The sequence below is a fragment of the Haemaphysalis longicornis genome, unplaced genomic scaffold (genome assembly GCF_048455015.1).
Source record: "Haemaphysalis longicornis isolate Haplotype H1 unplaced genomic scaffold, Haemaphysalis longicornis Haplotype H1 scaffold_18, whole genome shotgun sequence".
Lineage (NCBI taxonomy): Eukaryota > Metazoa > Arthropoda > Arachnida > Ixodida > Ixodidae > Haemaphysalis > Haemaphysalis longicornis.
In genome coordinates, this window is record NW_027526282.1 from 9,249,561 (window position 1) to 9,267,650 (window position 18,090).

The 18,090-nt window shown below is 48.0% G+C and overlaps 1 protein-coding gene across 1 annotated transcript in view; it reads right to left on the reverse strand.

Moving 5' to 3' along the window:
* Window positions 1-18,090, reverse strand: part of LOC144166561 (putative transporter YutK) — a 52,962-nt gene that overhangs the window by 6,781 nt on the left and 28,091 nt on the right. The window contains exons 7-9 of the mRNA XM_077696059.1: window positions 17,812-17,939; window positions 12,171-12,339; window positions 4,866-5,012 (exon numbers count right to left, since the gene is read on the reverse strand). Coding sequence (XP_077552185.1) covers window positions 4,866-5,012; window positions 12,171-12,339; window positions 17,812-17,939 — 444 coding nt within the window. The remainder of the gene's footprint in view (window positions 1-4,865; window positions 5,013-12,170; window positions 12,340-17,811; window positions 17,940-18,090) is intronic.

Here is an 18,090-nt window from a genome sequence, read left to right on the forward strand (position 1 = left end):
GGGTGTCTCCATTGGGGATTAAAATCTGGGTCGCCGAAAAGGCTGGCCGCTCATCTGGCTAGTGGATGTCATCAAAGGAGCCGTCCCGTCTTCCCTCGATATCAGTCTAACTGTATATCCCTTACTTCTTCCGTCTTACGCTTGGGTCAGCCAGGGAAATAAACGACAGTTTAATGACCGAGCCAGCATCAGGGGAAAAATGAAAGCGTTGGTACTTGGACCTACGGCGGGCAGAGTGGACAAAGACTCTCGTCTCACCGGACAATAAATATTACCTGTCTTGTCCGATCACTTCGATTTCTAAATGGTTCCGTCGCCGGCGGAAGTAGAAAGCGCCCAAGCCTTATTACTCGTCACAGGACCCTCGGCCATCGGGGTCTGATATTTTTTGTTCACGAAGCGCTTCGAAGATATCCCTGCTCCGGGTGTAATCTCCCTAGTCCCCCTGCAGGCGCGTTCGGGAAGGGGGATTGGCTGCTAGAGGACGACTTCGCTCGGGTTCTGAGAGTTATCCATACACGGTTCGTTGCTCTGTGTTGAAAGGGCGTAATTCTTTTGCTATCACGGGGGGCGGTAAAGATTATGAGTGTTTTTTTTTTTTTTTTCACCCACCCATGGAGGTGAGTGGTTAGTTAAGGTGTTGCTGCTTCGTGGATGGGTGAGTTATATTCAAAGCTCACGTGGCTGACTATTTCAAACAGAGACGCAAGGCAGGAATGACCTTCTACGCAAGATTTTGAAGTAATAAAGAACCCTTGGCGGTCTACATTCACTTCGGCGCTCCTCACATCACAGGCAAGTTAAACCGATATCTCGTATGAATGGGCTTGGTAACATCGTCAGCATCAATTGTTAGCACCACTTTCACCTGCGTTTGCGTCTTCCCCTTCAATACATCTACTGATAGCTATATTCATCTCTTTGGCTCGTAATGTTATCACCAGCGGTCATTTCCGTCGTGATATTCCTGCTCGTTTTTAGAAGGCTCGAAAGCCGATCGGAGAGTCAAAACGCACTGTTTTACGCGAACACGTATGTCTATTTATTGCACGTATCCTACAACGAAGTTTTACGTCCTTAGAGCTTCATAACAGAAGTGAAAAGGCATGTAACCCTAGTTGAAATATGAGTAATGAGTTTTTAAACTTGTGTTGACAATGTGCTAAGCCCATATTGGGACGTTGCACTTTCTTACGTCTCAGTTGCATGTAATTCCTGCCGTCACCACACTGCCACTTTCGTACCACCCTTTCTCCTTTTTGGCCTTGAGCCAGCCTTACCGTCCGACGCCCTGCAAGTTGCCTCAGGTGACCCGAACACTGTAAATGATTGCAACACCCTCGCCCACGCTGACCATTGTCGGCAGGTTGACTGTGGGAGGCTCTCAGCGTCACAGGCATCGCAGAAGTCTCTGTATGATGAATGTCACCACCCTGTCAATTCTTCACCGGCCTCCTTGGTTCTAGTGTGGACCCCTTATCGACGCTTTGGCCTCTCGGGCTATTTTTTCTTCTAGTGTAAGTTTAGCGACGCCGACGTCTGCCATAGGTTGCTTTCCTTCGCAATGGCTGCAGGCATCAGTCTTATGATGTGCACCAAACGTAGACACCGAGCCTGGAAAGTCCCGGCTGTTTTATTTGATTTCTGGTTTGTACGAAGGGTTGTTCCCATTAGAGGCCTGTAAAAAGCTCATGCCCCGCTTCACTGGCTCTTATCGCATCCCACGTGCGATTACGAACCCGTCACATACGAAAATTGTGCCCGGCGTCACAGACAGTTTTGCGCACCCGACACCAGAACTTAAAGGAGCCATGAAGACAAAACACAAGTTTGGTTCATTCAAAAGACGGTCTCGTTAGAATCATACTGACACCCGTTTTAACGTAAACTTCGCTCAAATAAGCTATATAATTAGGAAAAAAGGGAATGGCCATGCGACACACTCGCTCATTTCCCACAACAGAACCTATGATGTCATACCAGCCTGCTCTGCGATTGGCGGAGGCCGGCAAAAGCAAACGCAAGTTAAGCTGAGCTTATAAGCTTGCAGAACGAGCTATTTGTGCTTAAATTTAGGGCACATTCTTTTTAAAGAAACATGAATGGTGGGACAAACAGTGGAAGTTCCGAAAGCACAGTAAACATAGAACTACCGATGCATACTGCTGTTGGTACTGCGCGCACTATGCTTCGTTTAGCTGCACAGCACTGCGGGGCTTTGGGGTTGTCTCAGACGACACTGGCCCATTGACGCAAGCAACGGTGTCTTACGTGGCCATATTTGTCGACCGAGCACTATGTTTCACGAGAAGATTATATTCTCCCAGAACAAAAACAAGCCAGGTTTAAATACGGCTTGCCGCGGTATGGTGGCGCCATCCTGGGCTCAGTAACGTAAACAAACGCGCGAACGCCGCCGTAGAGTACCTCAATGCCAGCGCCGCCGTACAGTGTGGAGACACCCTTTGAATGGTCCCGTGCCGCCGCAATTGGGTCAACGTGCTCAACGCGTTCTTATTTTCCGTTTCCCACGAGATCCAGCAACACGAAAAATATGATTGAAACTTCGCTAGTAAACCGCGCTGCGGCGATAATTTTAGCGCGGTCTTGATACAATGACTTGCTTCGGCGGCGAGCGACTGACCCAGAATGGCGGCGCCACCGTATACGTGTCTCCACCCTGTACGGCGGACGCGTGAATCAAGGTACCTAGACCATAGAGTTTCTTAGTAAGTATACTAGAGAGGAAACTGCGCCTTGTAAGCCATGTCGACGTGGGGGTTCATGGAAAGACTCCCTTTTTGGCTTGGGCTTGGCATGACAATTGGATTTTTAAGCGGTTTTTGGGATTTGCTTTCTTCACTATGCATTAACACGTTTACGAGCTACACGCAAGCCGAAATCCTTCTTGTTCTGTGGTAGCCGTGTTCGGTGAAACAGCAGGCAGTGCGTGATCGCACCTACGTTGCTCATGCTGCAGTCGAAGGACGCATGACTGAGCGGATACTATGCCGCCGCGAAATTTGTAGCCTACGAAAAGAAGAAACAAAACGTACTTCGACGAAGACAAGATACGACCATGGGAATACGATAGATACGGGCGCTTGTATGCGTCCTATCTTGTCATCATGCACGACTGTTTAACGCACGTTTTCTTTTTTCTTGTTAAACCAATTGGCGGTCGGTGCACCGGTTCACCACGAAGGCAACGTTTTAATAGGCAGGCTCAAAAAACTTTCCAAACTCTTAAAACAACTTATTATTTGTAATAATGGAAAAATTAATAAAATCAGAGTCTCTAATGAGTTTCCCCCCAAATATTAACCTTGTTTGTGACTACAACCTTGGCCTGCGGAATAGCAGGCACAACCATCCCGACAAAAATACGCTTTACTTCCGTTTTCTTTAGTTTTAAAACAGCCTGTTTTTATTTTCCACTTACATAAGTGCACAGTATTCTTCGCGTTTTTGTGGCACTTTGTTTAAATTTGCGGTCACTAAAACATTTCAATCCAAGCCCATGATGAAACTGAGGCGAGCGCGATGTATAATGGCGGTCCGTGACGACACCGACGGCCTTGTTGTGAGCAGCATAGACGCTAGCGCCAGATTCCTCTCTAGTGTATATTGTAAGAAACTCTATGCCCTAGACTGCAGAGCACTCGGTTCCTCTGATGTCATTGCTGACCACGAAAACACATGATTTAGCGGGAAAATCAAAATTTTACCTTGAATTGATTAATTTCTCAGTGAATAAAGCATCGTTTGTATCCGGACAAGCGCTGGGGGAACTATAAAACATGAAATCGTTAGATTAAAACAAACTTGTACTTTGTCTTCATGGCTCCTTTAATGAAGTCACCCGCCTCAAGCCTACTCACGCACGGGATCAACCTACCCTTGATCGTCTTTCATCGCAGGCACCGGGACGGTGCTTCTCCCGCAGCAGGGTAATGTCACACACTTCCGGCAGCTTCGCCCCGCAAGTTCCGGCAGTTGTGCTAAGCAAAACCACTTTCCGAGATACTGAAAACCTCTCCCTCTGAGGATACGTGCTACAGTGCTTGGGAGCAGAGGAATAAACGGCTGAAAATAACAGAAGTGAAGATAACACTCTGGGATTGGCAGGGCACGTCAAGCGCCATCAAAGTGCCTCCATGTCCTTCTGCGATGTACACTGAGTAAATACGCCTCCATCGTGAATAATCACCTCTGGGTTGCCACGTAGCAACATGTATGCATAGAAAATATCAAAGTGTCGGGATGATTTTGTTTCAGTTTACAGTTTACACAGAAATCTTATGGCTGAATTAGATTTAGCTGTAATCGTATGGAAGGGAATTAAGTGTGCGAAGATTAGCTTTGCTGATGTTACCTGCCTACGCACTTACGGCTAGGGCGGGAAGCTACCGCATGCCTTCCGCTCTCTGCTGGCGCGCGATGCTTTCATGCTGCTCCTCCTCGCCAGGAGGCACGGCGAGCATCTTTTTTCTTGGTACGTTTTTTGTATGACGCCACCGGCCCAAGCCCAAGATTAAACTTCTCCGCTGTTAAAACAGGGCCCAGCTCCTCCTACATCCCTGCAGAGTACGCAGAGCGAGATCCCTACATTGAAAGGCCAATCTTCTGCTTTTCTTGTGCAACAGTTCTTTTTTCTAAATTTGTATTTCGTTTTGAAATAAAAGGCTGCGTTCTTCCCGTGGCACAAGCTGAAGTGTCTGCATCCTATGCATGAAGGCTGCTGGATGCCAGACTCGTCTAGACAAGAGCGGACAATACATCCTTGCCCCTTGTACGCAGCATGCTCCGGCAGTCAAGCAGCAACCCAAAGAAAGAGTAGTGTACTAGGGGGAAAGAAAACGCACGTCTAGCTGCTTGTCGACGAGCGAGGTGTAGGCGATGAACTCGTTGGCCACCACCTTGACGCCGATGACCTCGCCCACGTCGGCGCAGTCCTTCCATGGCACACCCATGCTCAGCGCCAGCGGAGTGAACGCCTTGCCCAGGATCGTCTGCGGACGGGGTGAGGGCCAAGGCGCGGCCAAATGATCAACCCGATGCGAAAACAGCTCGTCATCTACTAAATTTACGAAATCCGGCAAGGACCCCTCCCGAGTAAATGTTTTGACAAGCTCCTCTTAAAATTTCCCGGATCCCCTAGGTCTGCTTACATGATTTGAAGGCGAAAGACTGATGATGGTAATCAAAGACTTCACAGATGTTTTGGCATGAATTACTTTCACAGGCGGACTGGACCCGCTCCACGCGTCAGTACCCCGAGAACAGAGTTCTTCGTGGCTGGCGTCCACATAATCTACTCCCGTACCCTTCACTATCCCATGTCACGCTGCAGGCACAAAGCTAGCTTGTGCCACCGCTAGAAACGTGCCGAAGTAGGGTGATGATGACGTAGGCATCCACTCTGCGGACATTGGTTCATTTACAATGCGAACTCAAACGTGTTTCCATTTTATGCGTAGCATTCTTCGCCTAGTACCCCCATAGCCTGGGCCGAGTAACGCCCTGCATTTCCACAAAATGTAGATTTTGGGGAAGTAACGTCTTTAATCGTTGTAACAACCTAAATGGAGATACTCTGTCGGACAGAATTTTGAAGAATGAAAGGAAAGAATACAAATATAATTTTTGTAAAAATGATCTCACTAAATCGGAAACGTGCATCGGAAACCCGAAGAATAAGCGAAATAACTCCGCTTAAAGAACATTGGAATACGGATCGAAAGGTGGAAATGGCGAACCGTGCAACGCCCTGTATTTCCACGAAAATGCAGACTTGGTGGAAAGAACCGCTGTAATCATTATAATAGCGTAAATGGGGATAGTTTGTCGGTTACAAAACATAGAAAGAATAGAAAAATAAACAAAATTTAAAAAAAAAATGCTCTCACAAAACCAAATATGCATCTTATACATCTCCCCCCAAAAACGAAGAATAAACAAAAAATGTCCCCAGAAATACGTTCAAAATACGAATAAAAAATAGCGAAAATGGCTAATTGTGTAACGGCCTGCATTTCTACCAAAAAGCCTATATGGCGGAAGTAACAGCTGTAATCGTTATAATGGTGTAAATGAAAATAATTTGTCGGACAGAATGTTGGAAAACAAAAATACGAAAAATACAAAAAAATAATTTTTACAAAAATGATCTGACAAAATCAAAAATATGCATCATATACATCTCTCCCGGAAACCGTGAAGTAAACGAAAAATTTTTGCGCAAAACCATGAAAAAGTACGAATAAAATTTGCGTAAACGGACCAACTCTCGTACGCCTTGGATCTTCAAAAAAAAAACAATTATCGAAGTGAAGGCAGTTCATCGCTAAAAGGGTATAAATTTGCATCTTTTGTGGAAAGAAACGAAGGAAGACTTAAAAGAGCTTTAAAGAACTCATACTGTAGACAAGCGGAATAAGAATGCCACGCATTAGTGGACAATTATGTGAATTATTGAGATTTTTTTTATATTTACTCTTTACACCAGCGGCAATTTTCTGTACCGTATAAACACAATAACGCGTATTCAACATCCCTGAGGACGAATCTCCGGACGACATCATGACAGGATTTAAAGATCCCAACCCGGCCTTCAGCATTCTAAATGCCAGGAGGATGGGAGCTTCCAAATCCACCCGAATTATCTCTTAAGGCACCGTAGTACCATACTCGGTCCGACAACGACAAACAACACAATTCTGCTACACCTTCCGCCCGAAAACGGAGGCCTGTCCGCACTGCTGGAAAGTAGGCCATCGACCAGAGGTGTGTCCAGCGGCTGAGACTCGCCGCCACACCTGCGGCAGTCAACCCTACCGACAGACACCCGTGCACCCCCAAGAGTGTGATCTTCAATGGACAGTACCTGAACGGGGCAGTAGACTACCCGCGTAGATTCCAACCCCCCGGAGCCTCCTACCATCCTCGCAAGATGGAAGACACCAACAGCGACAAGAACCCCAATCGACGTCAAGGCAGAAGTTCAAGTTGATCCTGAAAAACCCACAAGAATGGCCCATCCTGCCGGAGCGAGAAAGAGGCCGCTCAAACTCTCGATCTCCATCCGGCAATCGGACCAAATCCAAGTCCCCATTGCAGAGCTGATCTAGATCGCCGTTAGTCGGCAACCACAGGCGACTAAATTCTAATACAGGAGCAAGACGCCGCCGGCAGCATCAACAGCAACCACCGACAAACAGGTGATCTGTGGCAGAGAGGCGTCCCACCGTTCCTCGAAAAACACCCCTCCCTCTCAGACTACCCAAACCTCTGCACAGTTTCGGCTGGAACTAGCTAGTCTTAAGGCAGAGGCGAAATGTTTTACGCAGAGCCTCACGAAGCCATTTAAAAGACAAGCATTGCGGGACGAAAGTAAAGCACGCAGTAAACAAGTGTTCACCCCGGCAGGTCCCTCTGGTACGGACGTAATTCACCGCTCCCACCCTCAACAAGTCAACGATAAACTTGGCGACATTGCACGCACCCTTAAAAGCATTCAAGCAGTGCAAAATATACACAAGTCTATGGTAATACAAATACATAGCCAACTGCTAACAGCCCCGTCACAGCAATCTTAAGCTCCTCATGTTGAGAGAAACAGACGCAAACCGTACAGTTAAAATATGGCAATGGAATCGCCGTGAATTTAAACGAAAACGTCCAAAACTACAACCTCTTGTCCAGTCACTTGAATTTCCTTCCGATGCATTTGCACTGCAAGAAGCCGGAACTAACATTGAACTACCCGGCTATAGAGCTTTTCAGGACTCCCGAAATCCCGGCACAGCCATCCTGGTCAAGCGCAACCTACCGGCGACCATGCAACCATTCGTCAGTATATACATTTATCACGATCTAATAATCATCTTTTCAAAGAAGCGCGAAGCCACTGATATCTTCATTCTTAATGTATTTAGTCCATATCGGAATCGAGACCATCGACCTTTTTACTCTTACGCCCAGGGACGTAGGACCCCACGTGCTAGTGGTGGTAGGAGATTTTAATGCCCCACTTGTGGGGCTCCCGATGCAGTAATAAAAAAGGAGCAAATCCCTGCGATAATGCAGCTACACCACTTTGGCATTCTTACCGACTCCAAATAGCCAACAAGATAGGTGACAACGTCCAAGTTGACACTGCCCCAGATCTTACCTTTGCACTACATACGAAATGCGAAAAGGGAGACGTTACCGGTCACATCCTCGGTAGGGATTACTTTATTATCGATACAGTAATTAAGCACACGACCAAAATCAAATACACTCCCCGTCAGGTAACACTAGTCGAGCGGGATGAATTCCGACTTCTCCGAAAGAGCAATGCATATGACGTTCTAATATCAAACAGACACGTGGACGGAACTACTAATGGACATAAAAACCACCACAAGAGAGCTTGATCAGGACATCCCATTCCTAACCATTGATGCCAGGCTTTCCCACCTTTGAGAGGCCTACCGAAACATCTAGAAGCGTTAGCGCTGACAAAGACACAACCAAAAGCTAAAAGGGACGCTGCAACAATTTTGCCAACTTTTTTTCGAAATCTTAAATGCTTACAGAACGTAGTCAATCAAAACATCTAGTATCTATATTAGGGGGTCGCAAAGTACCCCAGGCAAAAAATACTGCTCTATGCCCAACAGATAAATAAAAAACAAGTTCAAAAGGTTTTTCTCTCTTTCCCAGTCTCGGAATTCTTCGACCGCAAAAATAACATCATTAGAGTGGTGTTGTGGCTATCAGCCGGCTTTCCCTCAGTTGCAGCAATGAACACATTAGATAGCAACTTTAAAAAAGCTACAAGAGCGAAGCAGGAATAGAAGACGTATCTGCTGCGACGAGCAAATCACACAGTCCCGTCCTGTGCTGGCGATAACTATAGCTTTCACAGTGCTTTCAGACGCGAAGAGTGAAAGCGTTTATCGCAAGTGATGCTGAGTTTCTTCAAGGTGCCAATGGCCTCACTGGAAAGGGAAATAGGCGGCACATGTCACCGAGCTCACGCTAGACCAATGAGACCAAATTTTCCATCAGCTTCAGTGAAATCTATGGATGGAGAGAACATTACAGCTCCTCAAACACCTCATCGATCCTAAAGAGGAACCGCCCAACACAGGTCATACACAATTACCCAGGATTCGATACTGAACTCCTTGACTGAACTCCCCGAGTATTAGCCCCAATCTCCCAAAGTACACAAGCCTCCCAAGTTCTGAAATAGACCGAGACATCTCGGACGCGGAGCTCAGGGTGGTCATCGCAAATATTCGCACCAACTGAGCTCCTGGCCTGGACGGCGTAACTAATAAAGCACTGCGCAATCTCGATAACAGATCGCTTGCATCCCCAACGCGTTACATGAACGAGTGCGACATGATCAGTCCCCGTACCTCGGTTGTGAAAACACGTCAAGGTAGTTCGGATGCTCAAGCCGAACAAGCCTCTCGCATTCGAACATCTACGCCCTGTCTGGGTAAGCTCATGGAGCACATCACACACCCGACTGACAAGTCACATCATAGACCCAGAGCAATTCCCCATACGATGATAGGTTTCCGAGTCGGTTTATCTGTGATGATCAGAATCCATCACGTCATAAGAGTTCGCCTGACAGGTTAGATTCGTCGGCAGTGCTGGCACTAGATTTGACCAAGGCCTTCGACAACGTTGGTCACGAGGCCCTCCTCGAAGGCCGGCAATCGATCAATCCTGGAGCACACACAAGTAATATCAAAAACTCTCTCGGACAGGTCGGGTGTCATACACGTGGGTGACCTCGCCACCCTTCTCTCAGACGAAGGGGTACTCCTGATGGTGATGATAATAATAATAATTGTTATTGGTTTTCCCTTTGTAGCAGCGTGATGACGTGTGATATTACTAAAACGGACTAATATACCTATGTTTTATATTGTTGGTTTAATACTAGCGCAGCTTAGGGCACGCACAAAAAAGTTATTAGGCACAAAATGCTTTTTTTTTCCTGTTACAGGTTGTAACTGTCCTAGGCAATATCCCTCTGCTTTCGGTCCACCAGCATTCTAATCTTTCCTCAAGGAGCCGTTCTTCCCCCTACCCCTTCTTTTCAATCTGATCATGTTAAAAAACCCAAAGAGACGAAAAAATTCCGGGTATCTATCATAACCTCTGTGGTCCATCAGAGGTAGCGATTTCCGGATTGAGGAAATCCTGCAGATGGACATTGAGATCGTCAGGGGAAGCTGGTAGAGCGAGATTCTCTTGCTCTCCATCTAAATCCGAGCTTTTTTACTTCTGTCGCCGGCTCAAAGGCCCTCTCAGAAACCGAATATCATGCTCGACATAAACGGCAAACCAATCCCAGAGTTCTCGGTAACCAGAATCTTAGGACTAAGAATATTAAACAACCATAAGAGTGAGAGCTTCGTGACGTAATGAACCAAGCCACAGGCCAGACAGCCCGACTTGTCCGGAGGGTCACTAACCGCCATAAAGGTCTTATCAAAAGCGAAAAGTTCGCATTCTTCAATCTTGGGTCATAAGCCGGCAATATTACTACCTCCCTTATCCCCGCCTAACTGAAGCCGACCTCGATAAAACGGGCGTGCTATTTAGGCGAACCTGTAAATTAGCGCTTCTGCTCATTCCATGAACTTCCATTGCCCAATTTGACGGGATGCATCTTCACTGTACATGTCAAGAGCTGATAGAAGACCACTTAACAGATCATTATGAGCGACTGGCCCGAACTAGCACGGAGAGGCATATCCTTCAATAACTGGGTATCGGCCACTATACAAAATTCACGCAACTGCATTCCGCCCCCGCGTCAATCCACTCCCAACTTGTAATCAAACCGCTGTGTAACGCAATATGCACCCATAGCATCATGTCGCCTGGACACTAAAACGAGCGGAAGGACTCCATAAGATGTACGGCGACAAACCCCGAGTTGTGTATGCGGATGCGGCAGAATACAGTTTCCATGGCGGATATACCATTGTAGCCACAAACTACCGCAAGGAACTTCTCAGTTCGGCCACTGTTCGATTCACCCGCCCAGAGACGGCGGAAGACGCAGCCATAGCCCTAACTCTAAAGTTCGACCCCACTCCCAGCACGATCAATTCCGATTCTAAAACTGCACTCCAAAATTTCTCCACCGGACGCATCTTACAGCCAGCACTCAAAATTTTGACCCGAAGTTCTGCCCGAACCATGCGACCAGCAGTTCTTCTGACCCGAACGCTCGTGCATTCCGACATCGAAGGCAACGAGGCGGCCCACAAACACGTCCGAGGACTTACGATCCATCCGGGCTGGGCCTAGCCTCTATCTTAATCACGGGGCGCGATCCACGCGGGATCTCCTAGTCTCCTTTTACGACATAACTATGCACTACCACCTATCGCGCTTGATCTGTCCTCGGGAGGACAATTATAAGGCCCACACGTGGCGACTTCTTCAGGCAGGCATCTTTCCAAATTCTGCTGTCCTGACTCACATCCACCCAACTGTATACCCTACTTCCGCTTGCTGGTTACGTGGCAGTCATGACACTATGCCATATCGCCTGGGCTATCCCAAAAAAAAACCCTTTTCCCGAAAAACTATCTGAGCAACGGTGTGGAAGGCCGCGCTGAGCAGCTCGCACCGAGACCTGCAGGCACATTTGGTTGCCCCGGCTGCCGAGGTCGCTGATCTGTCACGCTGACAGCCATTAAGGCGACCTAACAACCAGCATCACTTTCAAGATGCATCATCACTGATATTCCTCCAAACAAAGTTTATTCTGTCTCTCTCTCCCTCTCTTCGCTCAATGGAGCACTTAAAGCTTTTTCCTTAATACGCAGTGAGTGAGGATGCATGGAGAGATTGGCTATCCTCAGAACATGCTGTGATCCCTTACCTGCTGCTGCCACGTAAGCCCTTTGTCAAAATTTTCTAGGCTTTTGCTAAGCCTTCTCGACCACGAACATTCAAAGAGTAAACTATACCTTTACATGTCAGAAACGTATTTTATGACAGGGCGAAAGAAAGGTGTTTGCTCTAGCTTTCTGAAATAAAATGTTTTTGCCTCACTCGGTACGTAAGCTTGTACATCGAATTTGGGGCGGCCAGCACACTTTCCCCTTGACCTCGAAAATTTTGGCAAACACTGTACATACTTGGAAGGTGACGTCCCTCAGGCCCAGGATGCCGGTGGCCCATTTGAAGACGGCGTTGAGGAAGTGAATCATGGCCATGAAGGCCACGATGTTGCCCACGATGGCTCCAACCACGCTCAGACACGCCATGGCTCCCTTGGCGCCGGCCTCCAGCACGCTCGTGTCCGTGCTGCAGGGGAATGGAAAAAAGAGCGCATGCGCAGAGGCTACATTACCTGCATTTTACATCACTCAGTAGTAATTGTTCTTTGAAGTAGCTTTTTTTACTTTACTTCGTCTTTCTCTACTGGAAGCACATTCCATTACGCATGGGCTTGGAGTGCCGTGCAGTTTCAGTCAGAGTGTGCATCGAGACAAGTGCATTCTCCAGAGCCTGCCCTCTCAAAACGTGTTCTTAAGGATGACTGGTCAAGTGCGATCAACCTGCAGGAACTTGCGTAGAAGTTTCTCAAATAGCAGCAGCAAAGACAGTCTGCGTGTCACTACCCCGTGATGTGTGTTGGTCATTTAAACCATAAACTAATATATGTGGCATTGACATGCTGCCAAACTGGTCGTCTGGCGCTCTTTCAAAGATGAGTACAAGCATCACCACGGCACTTCTACTAAAGTCTCCGGTAGCTATACAGAAATCCCTTCATTAACGTGAAAAAACGATGCACGCGCATCACCCTGGAGATACCTCAGAAACTTTCGAGCATTGTACTGTGTTTAAAGTAGACATCCTGTCGAGGTTGAAAGTGAACCAAAAGGCGGAAGGCCAATTAGCACTTGGACCTTGCGCTGAGACAAAAATAATGAAGTGCGGAATCATATCGGCTAGTACTCTATTCGCGCGATGGATGCACAAAGTTACTTTAAGTCCTAAGAAGTTGGATGAGAAGAAATAGGCAAGGAGAGCGCACAGGCACCTGCACATTGCAAGTGAATCAACACAGAATGTCGGAAAAAAACCAGAACACTGAGATTAGTGGGGGAAAAAGATGGTAAAAACAGACGATTCATCCGCAGGAAGTCCGAAAACAGAAATGTCATCGGTAGTCTGTCAAAATACAAAAACGAAATGTGAAAGTTTTTTATCACAACACCAATAGACGTGCATTACTTTTTGAGGCATAAACTGACCGCTTGAGGGCATGCCCTTATGAGAGCAAATACGCATGGAGTGTGTCCGCCGTATTAGGTATGCTTGTTCAGTATACATCGTAATGGCACGCCTAATTATCAATCCAGCAACAACTCATGGTGGAGTCCACGCTCCTGAAGCACTAGTCACTAGCTGGTCGACACTATAACAAGCAAAAAAATGGTCTGCCTCTTAAGTCAGCTGACGTGCTTTGATGGCGAAAGCGTGGAGGTAGTTATCAGACATCTCTTACCGCTGCATTGTGTTTGCGTCTCGTTTTTCGCTTTCGTTTTCGTCTTGGCGCGAACTTCTTCGAGAGGTAGACAGGCGACACTTCATGACACAGGTTGCCCAGATCTCGAATCAGCGTTCCCCGGGTCTGGGGTGCACTTCTTGTACTCACGTGCCGTCAACTTCACCTGCCCCACGATATTAAGTGATTGGCACACCCACAAGGCTAACCCGACCTTCGATTTACGCACACACGGCCATACAAGTCGGGAGTTTTTGCAAACACGACGTCGGTGCTATGAACAAGTGCAAAAAGCATGTGCATGTTGGAGAACGCTGTCACAAGTTACGGGGTTTAACGCACTGTAGCTACACTTGACCTATAGGCCGTGCCATAGTGGAGGGCTCTGGATTGGTTTTGACTGCCTGGGGACCTTTAACCTGAGCCGAAAGCTGGGACGAATTGCAAAGCACGCTTACCGCACTGGACAAACAGAGGAGAACCGTGGACCTGAAAATTAATATGCAGAAAACTAAAGTAATGATCAATAACCTCGGGAGAGCACAGCGACTTGAGATAAGTGGCGAGGCAGTGGAAGTGGTAAGCGAATATATCTACTTAGGCCAAGTTGTGACCCCGGATCCCAATTATGAGGCAGAGATAATTAGAAGAATAAGAATGGGGTGCAGTGCATTCGGCAGGCATTTTTAGATAATGAATGGCCGCCTACAATTGCCCCTGAAGAAGAAAGCGTATGACAGCTGCATCTTACCGGTACTCACCTACTGTGCAGAAACTTGGAGGCTCACGAAGAAAGTTCAACTTAAATTGAGGACGACTCAGCGAGCAATAGAACGGAAGATGACAGGTGTAACATTAAGGCACAAGAAGAGAGCGGAGTGGGTCAGGGAACAAACGCGTTTTAAGGATACAGTGGAACCCCGATAATGCGACTTTCAAGGGACCGCGAGAAAGCGTCGTATGACCGGGATGTCTTACGACTGGGGTGCTGGTAAATGTTGGACTAGTAGATGGTCTCACGCGACAGGTGGGCTAAGAACCTATTTAAACTACTCTATTGGCACGTTCTCCCGCGATTTGTGAACATTTATCTGTAATCCCAACTTTTAAGAAATTCGCCGAGTATCTGCTCCTTTCGGTGCAAATGTCGTCAAAAGACGATAGTCTCTGTTGAAATATGCCAAGGAAATGCCCCCCTTGGCTTTCCCGCTCACCTCTCATGTTGTTCCGGTTCCGTCGCGCTCATCCCGAGGTAAACACACTAACGGTTTGCTCAAGGCGATTTGAATTTACCGTGGTCTACTGCTACAGGCCGGGTTCCTCGATGCCAGCGCTACAGTACGGCGGAGACGCGCGTGAATCGAGGCAGCCGACTTCAAGGTTTATAGAACCGCGTTGCCGTGCTCAACGTGCGTTCCAAGCAGAACGTGGAACCTAGCTAGTGGAACCTTTCGTTGCTGTTGCCGTGTGATTTCTCATATGCCGCCAGGAGGTGGCGCGGGCAACAGCAGGCGGCGGTTTTCTGCAGTAGATGTAGAATATCATTGGCTATTTAAAAACCATGCATCCATGATTTTTTTAAAATAAAAGAACACTGTAAATATCCCTTGTGTATTAATTTTCGGTCTTATATTTGCGTAATGTCTTGTTCTTGTTCACCAAGGTTGACAAGTATGAACATATAAACCGGGCTTAGACACTCACATTTGGCTGTGAGTATATAAGACTATACCGCAGTATACATTTTACTTTGGCCGAGTGGCTGAATCGAGTCACAAACAGACGGACAGACAGACAGACATACAGACAGACCAAAACAGACAGACATACAGACAGACCAAAATTTCTGGGTTTAAGTAGACCAAGAAAGGCTATCGTCTTTAAAATAAGAAACGTCTACGTTGTGCCCCCCTCCCCTTCACGGCAGCCGAGCCAGCCAGGCGCCGCGCGCTACGCGACACCCGTGCCATCCGGCGCTATTTATAGCCCGCCAGACCCGCGCCCAGCGCGCGCGAGGTAAAGCCGACGGGGTCCAGGAAATTGAGAAGAGAGAAAGCGAGTGTGAAACTGCCAGGGCTAATCAAAACGAACGATATCACAAGGCGGAGATAAAAAACGGAATTCCCGTTCCGGGTGGGACACCTTTTGAACGGTCCTGTGCCGTCCCTATTGGGTCAAAGTACTCAACACACAGGTGTTTCATTTCTCACAAAACCCAGCAGCGCGAAATAGATAAGATCATTCAAACTTCGCGAGTAAACCATGTTGCGGCGAAAATTGTAGCGCGGTCTTGCTACAGGACCTTGCTGCGGCGGGCAGCGAGTGACCGAAAATGGCGGTCCAACGTATACGTGTCTCCACCATCGCGGCGGAAGCATGTGAATGTAGGCACCCCAGCAAAGAAAAAATTGGGCCCATCTCCCCACGAGGGGGGACTCGAGTAAATGCGTTGCGTAGGGGGTGGGTGTATTGCGTTAACGTTAGTGTTTGGGGGGGGGGGGGGTGGGGTGGTAGTGAATGTGTTAACTATTATTGCTTATTACTATTAATTATTATTATTTCTTTCATATATTAATTATTACTTTCGCGATTTTGCGACTCGAGTCCCCCCTCGTGGAGAGATGGGCCCAATTTTTCTTTTTTTTTTTTTTGTGACGCAAGAAGTGAAGGCAAGGAGTAGGTTGTTGTAAGTCGTTATTTATTTATTTGTTGCTGTTGTCGTTGTATTGGACGCTGAGAACGACGGCTTCGTGGTCGCTAAAGTGTACTGTTAAGGGGTCTTTAAGCAGTGGTCGTGCGTTGCAGCAACTGGTGAAGACGAGATCGATGCAACTGCTGCCGTGTATCAGCAGCTTCTTGACGTAGTTTGAATGAGTCAAGGATACAAGGCGCGTTCGTACCCTTTGATTCTGTGTCGCTTTTGTGGCGCAGTGGGAAGAGCACCATGTACCTCGCGTTCCGCCCACAGGGTCGTGGGATCGAAACCAGGCGCCGATAACTATTATTTTTTTTTATATAGTGTAGGGGGAGGGGTGCGGACCTGTTGTTGAGAGCGAGGAGGGTAGCGTGATGCGGGAGAGGAGGAGTGGGGGAGAGGGCGCACCTGCGCGCTGAGCTGTTGCGGACGGACGGCGGACGCTACATGTGAGTTAAAGAAATGCTCTGCATTTAAAAGCGGAGTGACAACGCCGTTTTGAAAGACATGTGATAAGCAGAGAGCAGAGAGAGGAGGGCAGAGCGTCGACGTGAAGGAATGAAACTTGGATCGAGCGGGCGAGGAAAGCGGGTGCCCAGTTATCGTCGTTGGGTTCGTCCTAGTCCATTCGTCGGCGGCTAGATGGAGCTTCATATTCGCGGTCCGACAGCCAGCTGAACCTTCAACTGCGCCTTCTCGCGGTTGGCGCAATGGAGCACAGCTGCCGCTTGGGGCCGTCTAATGTTAACTCCCGCTCACGAGTACCCGCCTGCTTGCTTGCGTCTGTTCAGCAAGTGGTGTCGCCTGCATGCAGACCTTTAAACATCAAGCAACGTCAAGGGGGGGTTAAGAATAAAGGCGGCGAAGCGGCGTTAAAGATGGGAAAAACGCCGGTTTATTTGGGAAAAACGCCGGTACGTCGTATGAAGCCGACCGCGTGCACCCGAGCGTCATATCATCGGGGTTTTTAATGCATTGTTTCTATGGGGAGTTTGCCGGGACCGCGGTGATCCGTTGTAAAAAACAGGGTCGTCGTAATTCCGGAGAATGTACCAGCGGGTTTCCACTGTATATTAGTAGCAATTAAGAAGAAATGGGTGTGGGCAGGGCATGTGATGCGAAAGCAACATAACTGTTGGTCATCAGGGGTAACAGAGTGGATCCCAAGAGAAGGCAGGCGTGGCAGAGGGTGCCAGAAAGCTAGGTGGGCTGATGAGATCAAGGAGTTTGCGGGGATAAATTGGTCGCAGTTAGCACAGGACCGAGGTAATTGGAGATTAATAGGAGAGGTCATTGCCCAGCAGAGGGCGTAGATGGGCTGGTGATGATGATGATTATGATGATGACGATGAAACCTCGACACACAGGCGGTTTGGCTTTTCGCCTCCATCAGAAAGCAGCCCCCTCGGCCGGGATCGAACCCGTGTCCTTGTGCTCAGCAGCCCAAAGCCCGAGTCAGTCAGCTTAGACTCAGCTACCAAGGCGGGTGAAGGCTAGGGCAAAGCTTGCACGTAAAATGCCAGCAGTGAGCGCTGCCTGTGCTGCCCTCTGTTGTAGCATAACATACCTTCTGTGCGTGTAGATTCGCACGGTGACCACGCGCAGCTGCTCGGTCTCTGGGTAGAGCAGCTTCGAGAGGAGCAGCGAGGAAGGCGCCGCCAGCACCGCCGCCGTCACCAGGTGCCGCGTGTCCACCTGCAACAAAGCCGGCCGGACGTCACGTGAGATGACCGCGGAATAAGCCGTTGAACTTTGAATACAGCTATATTAACTCCATGCCTCTTTGCAATACGATTCGTATAAAAACATGGTGAAAAGTAAAAGTAAACAGAGCTTGGTCGAATTG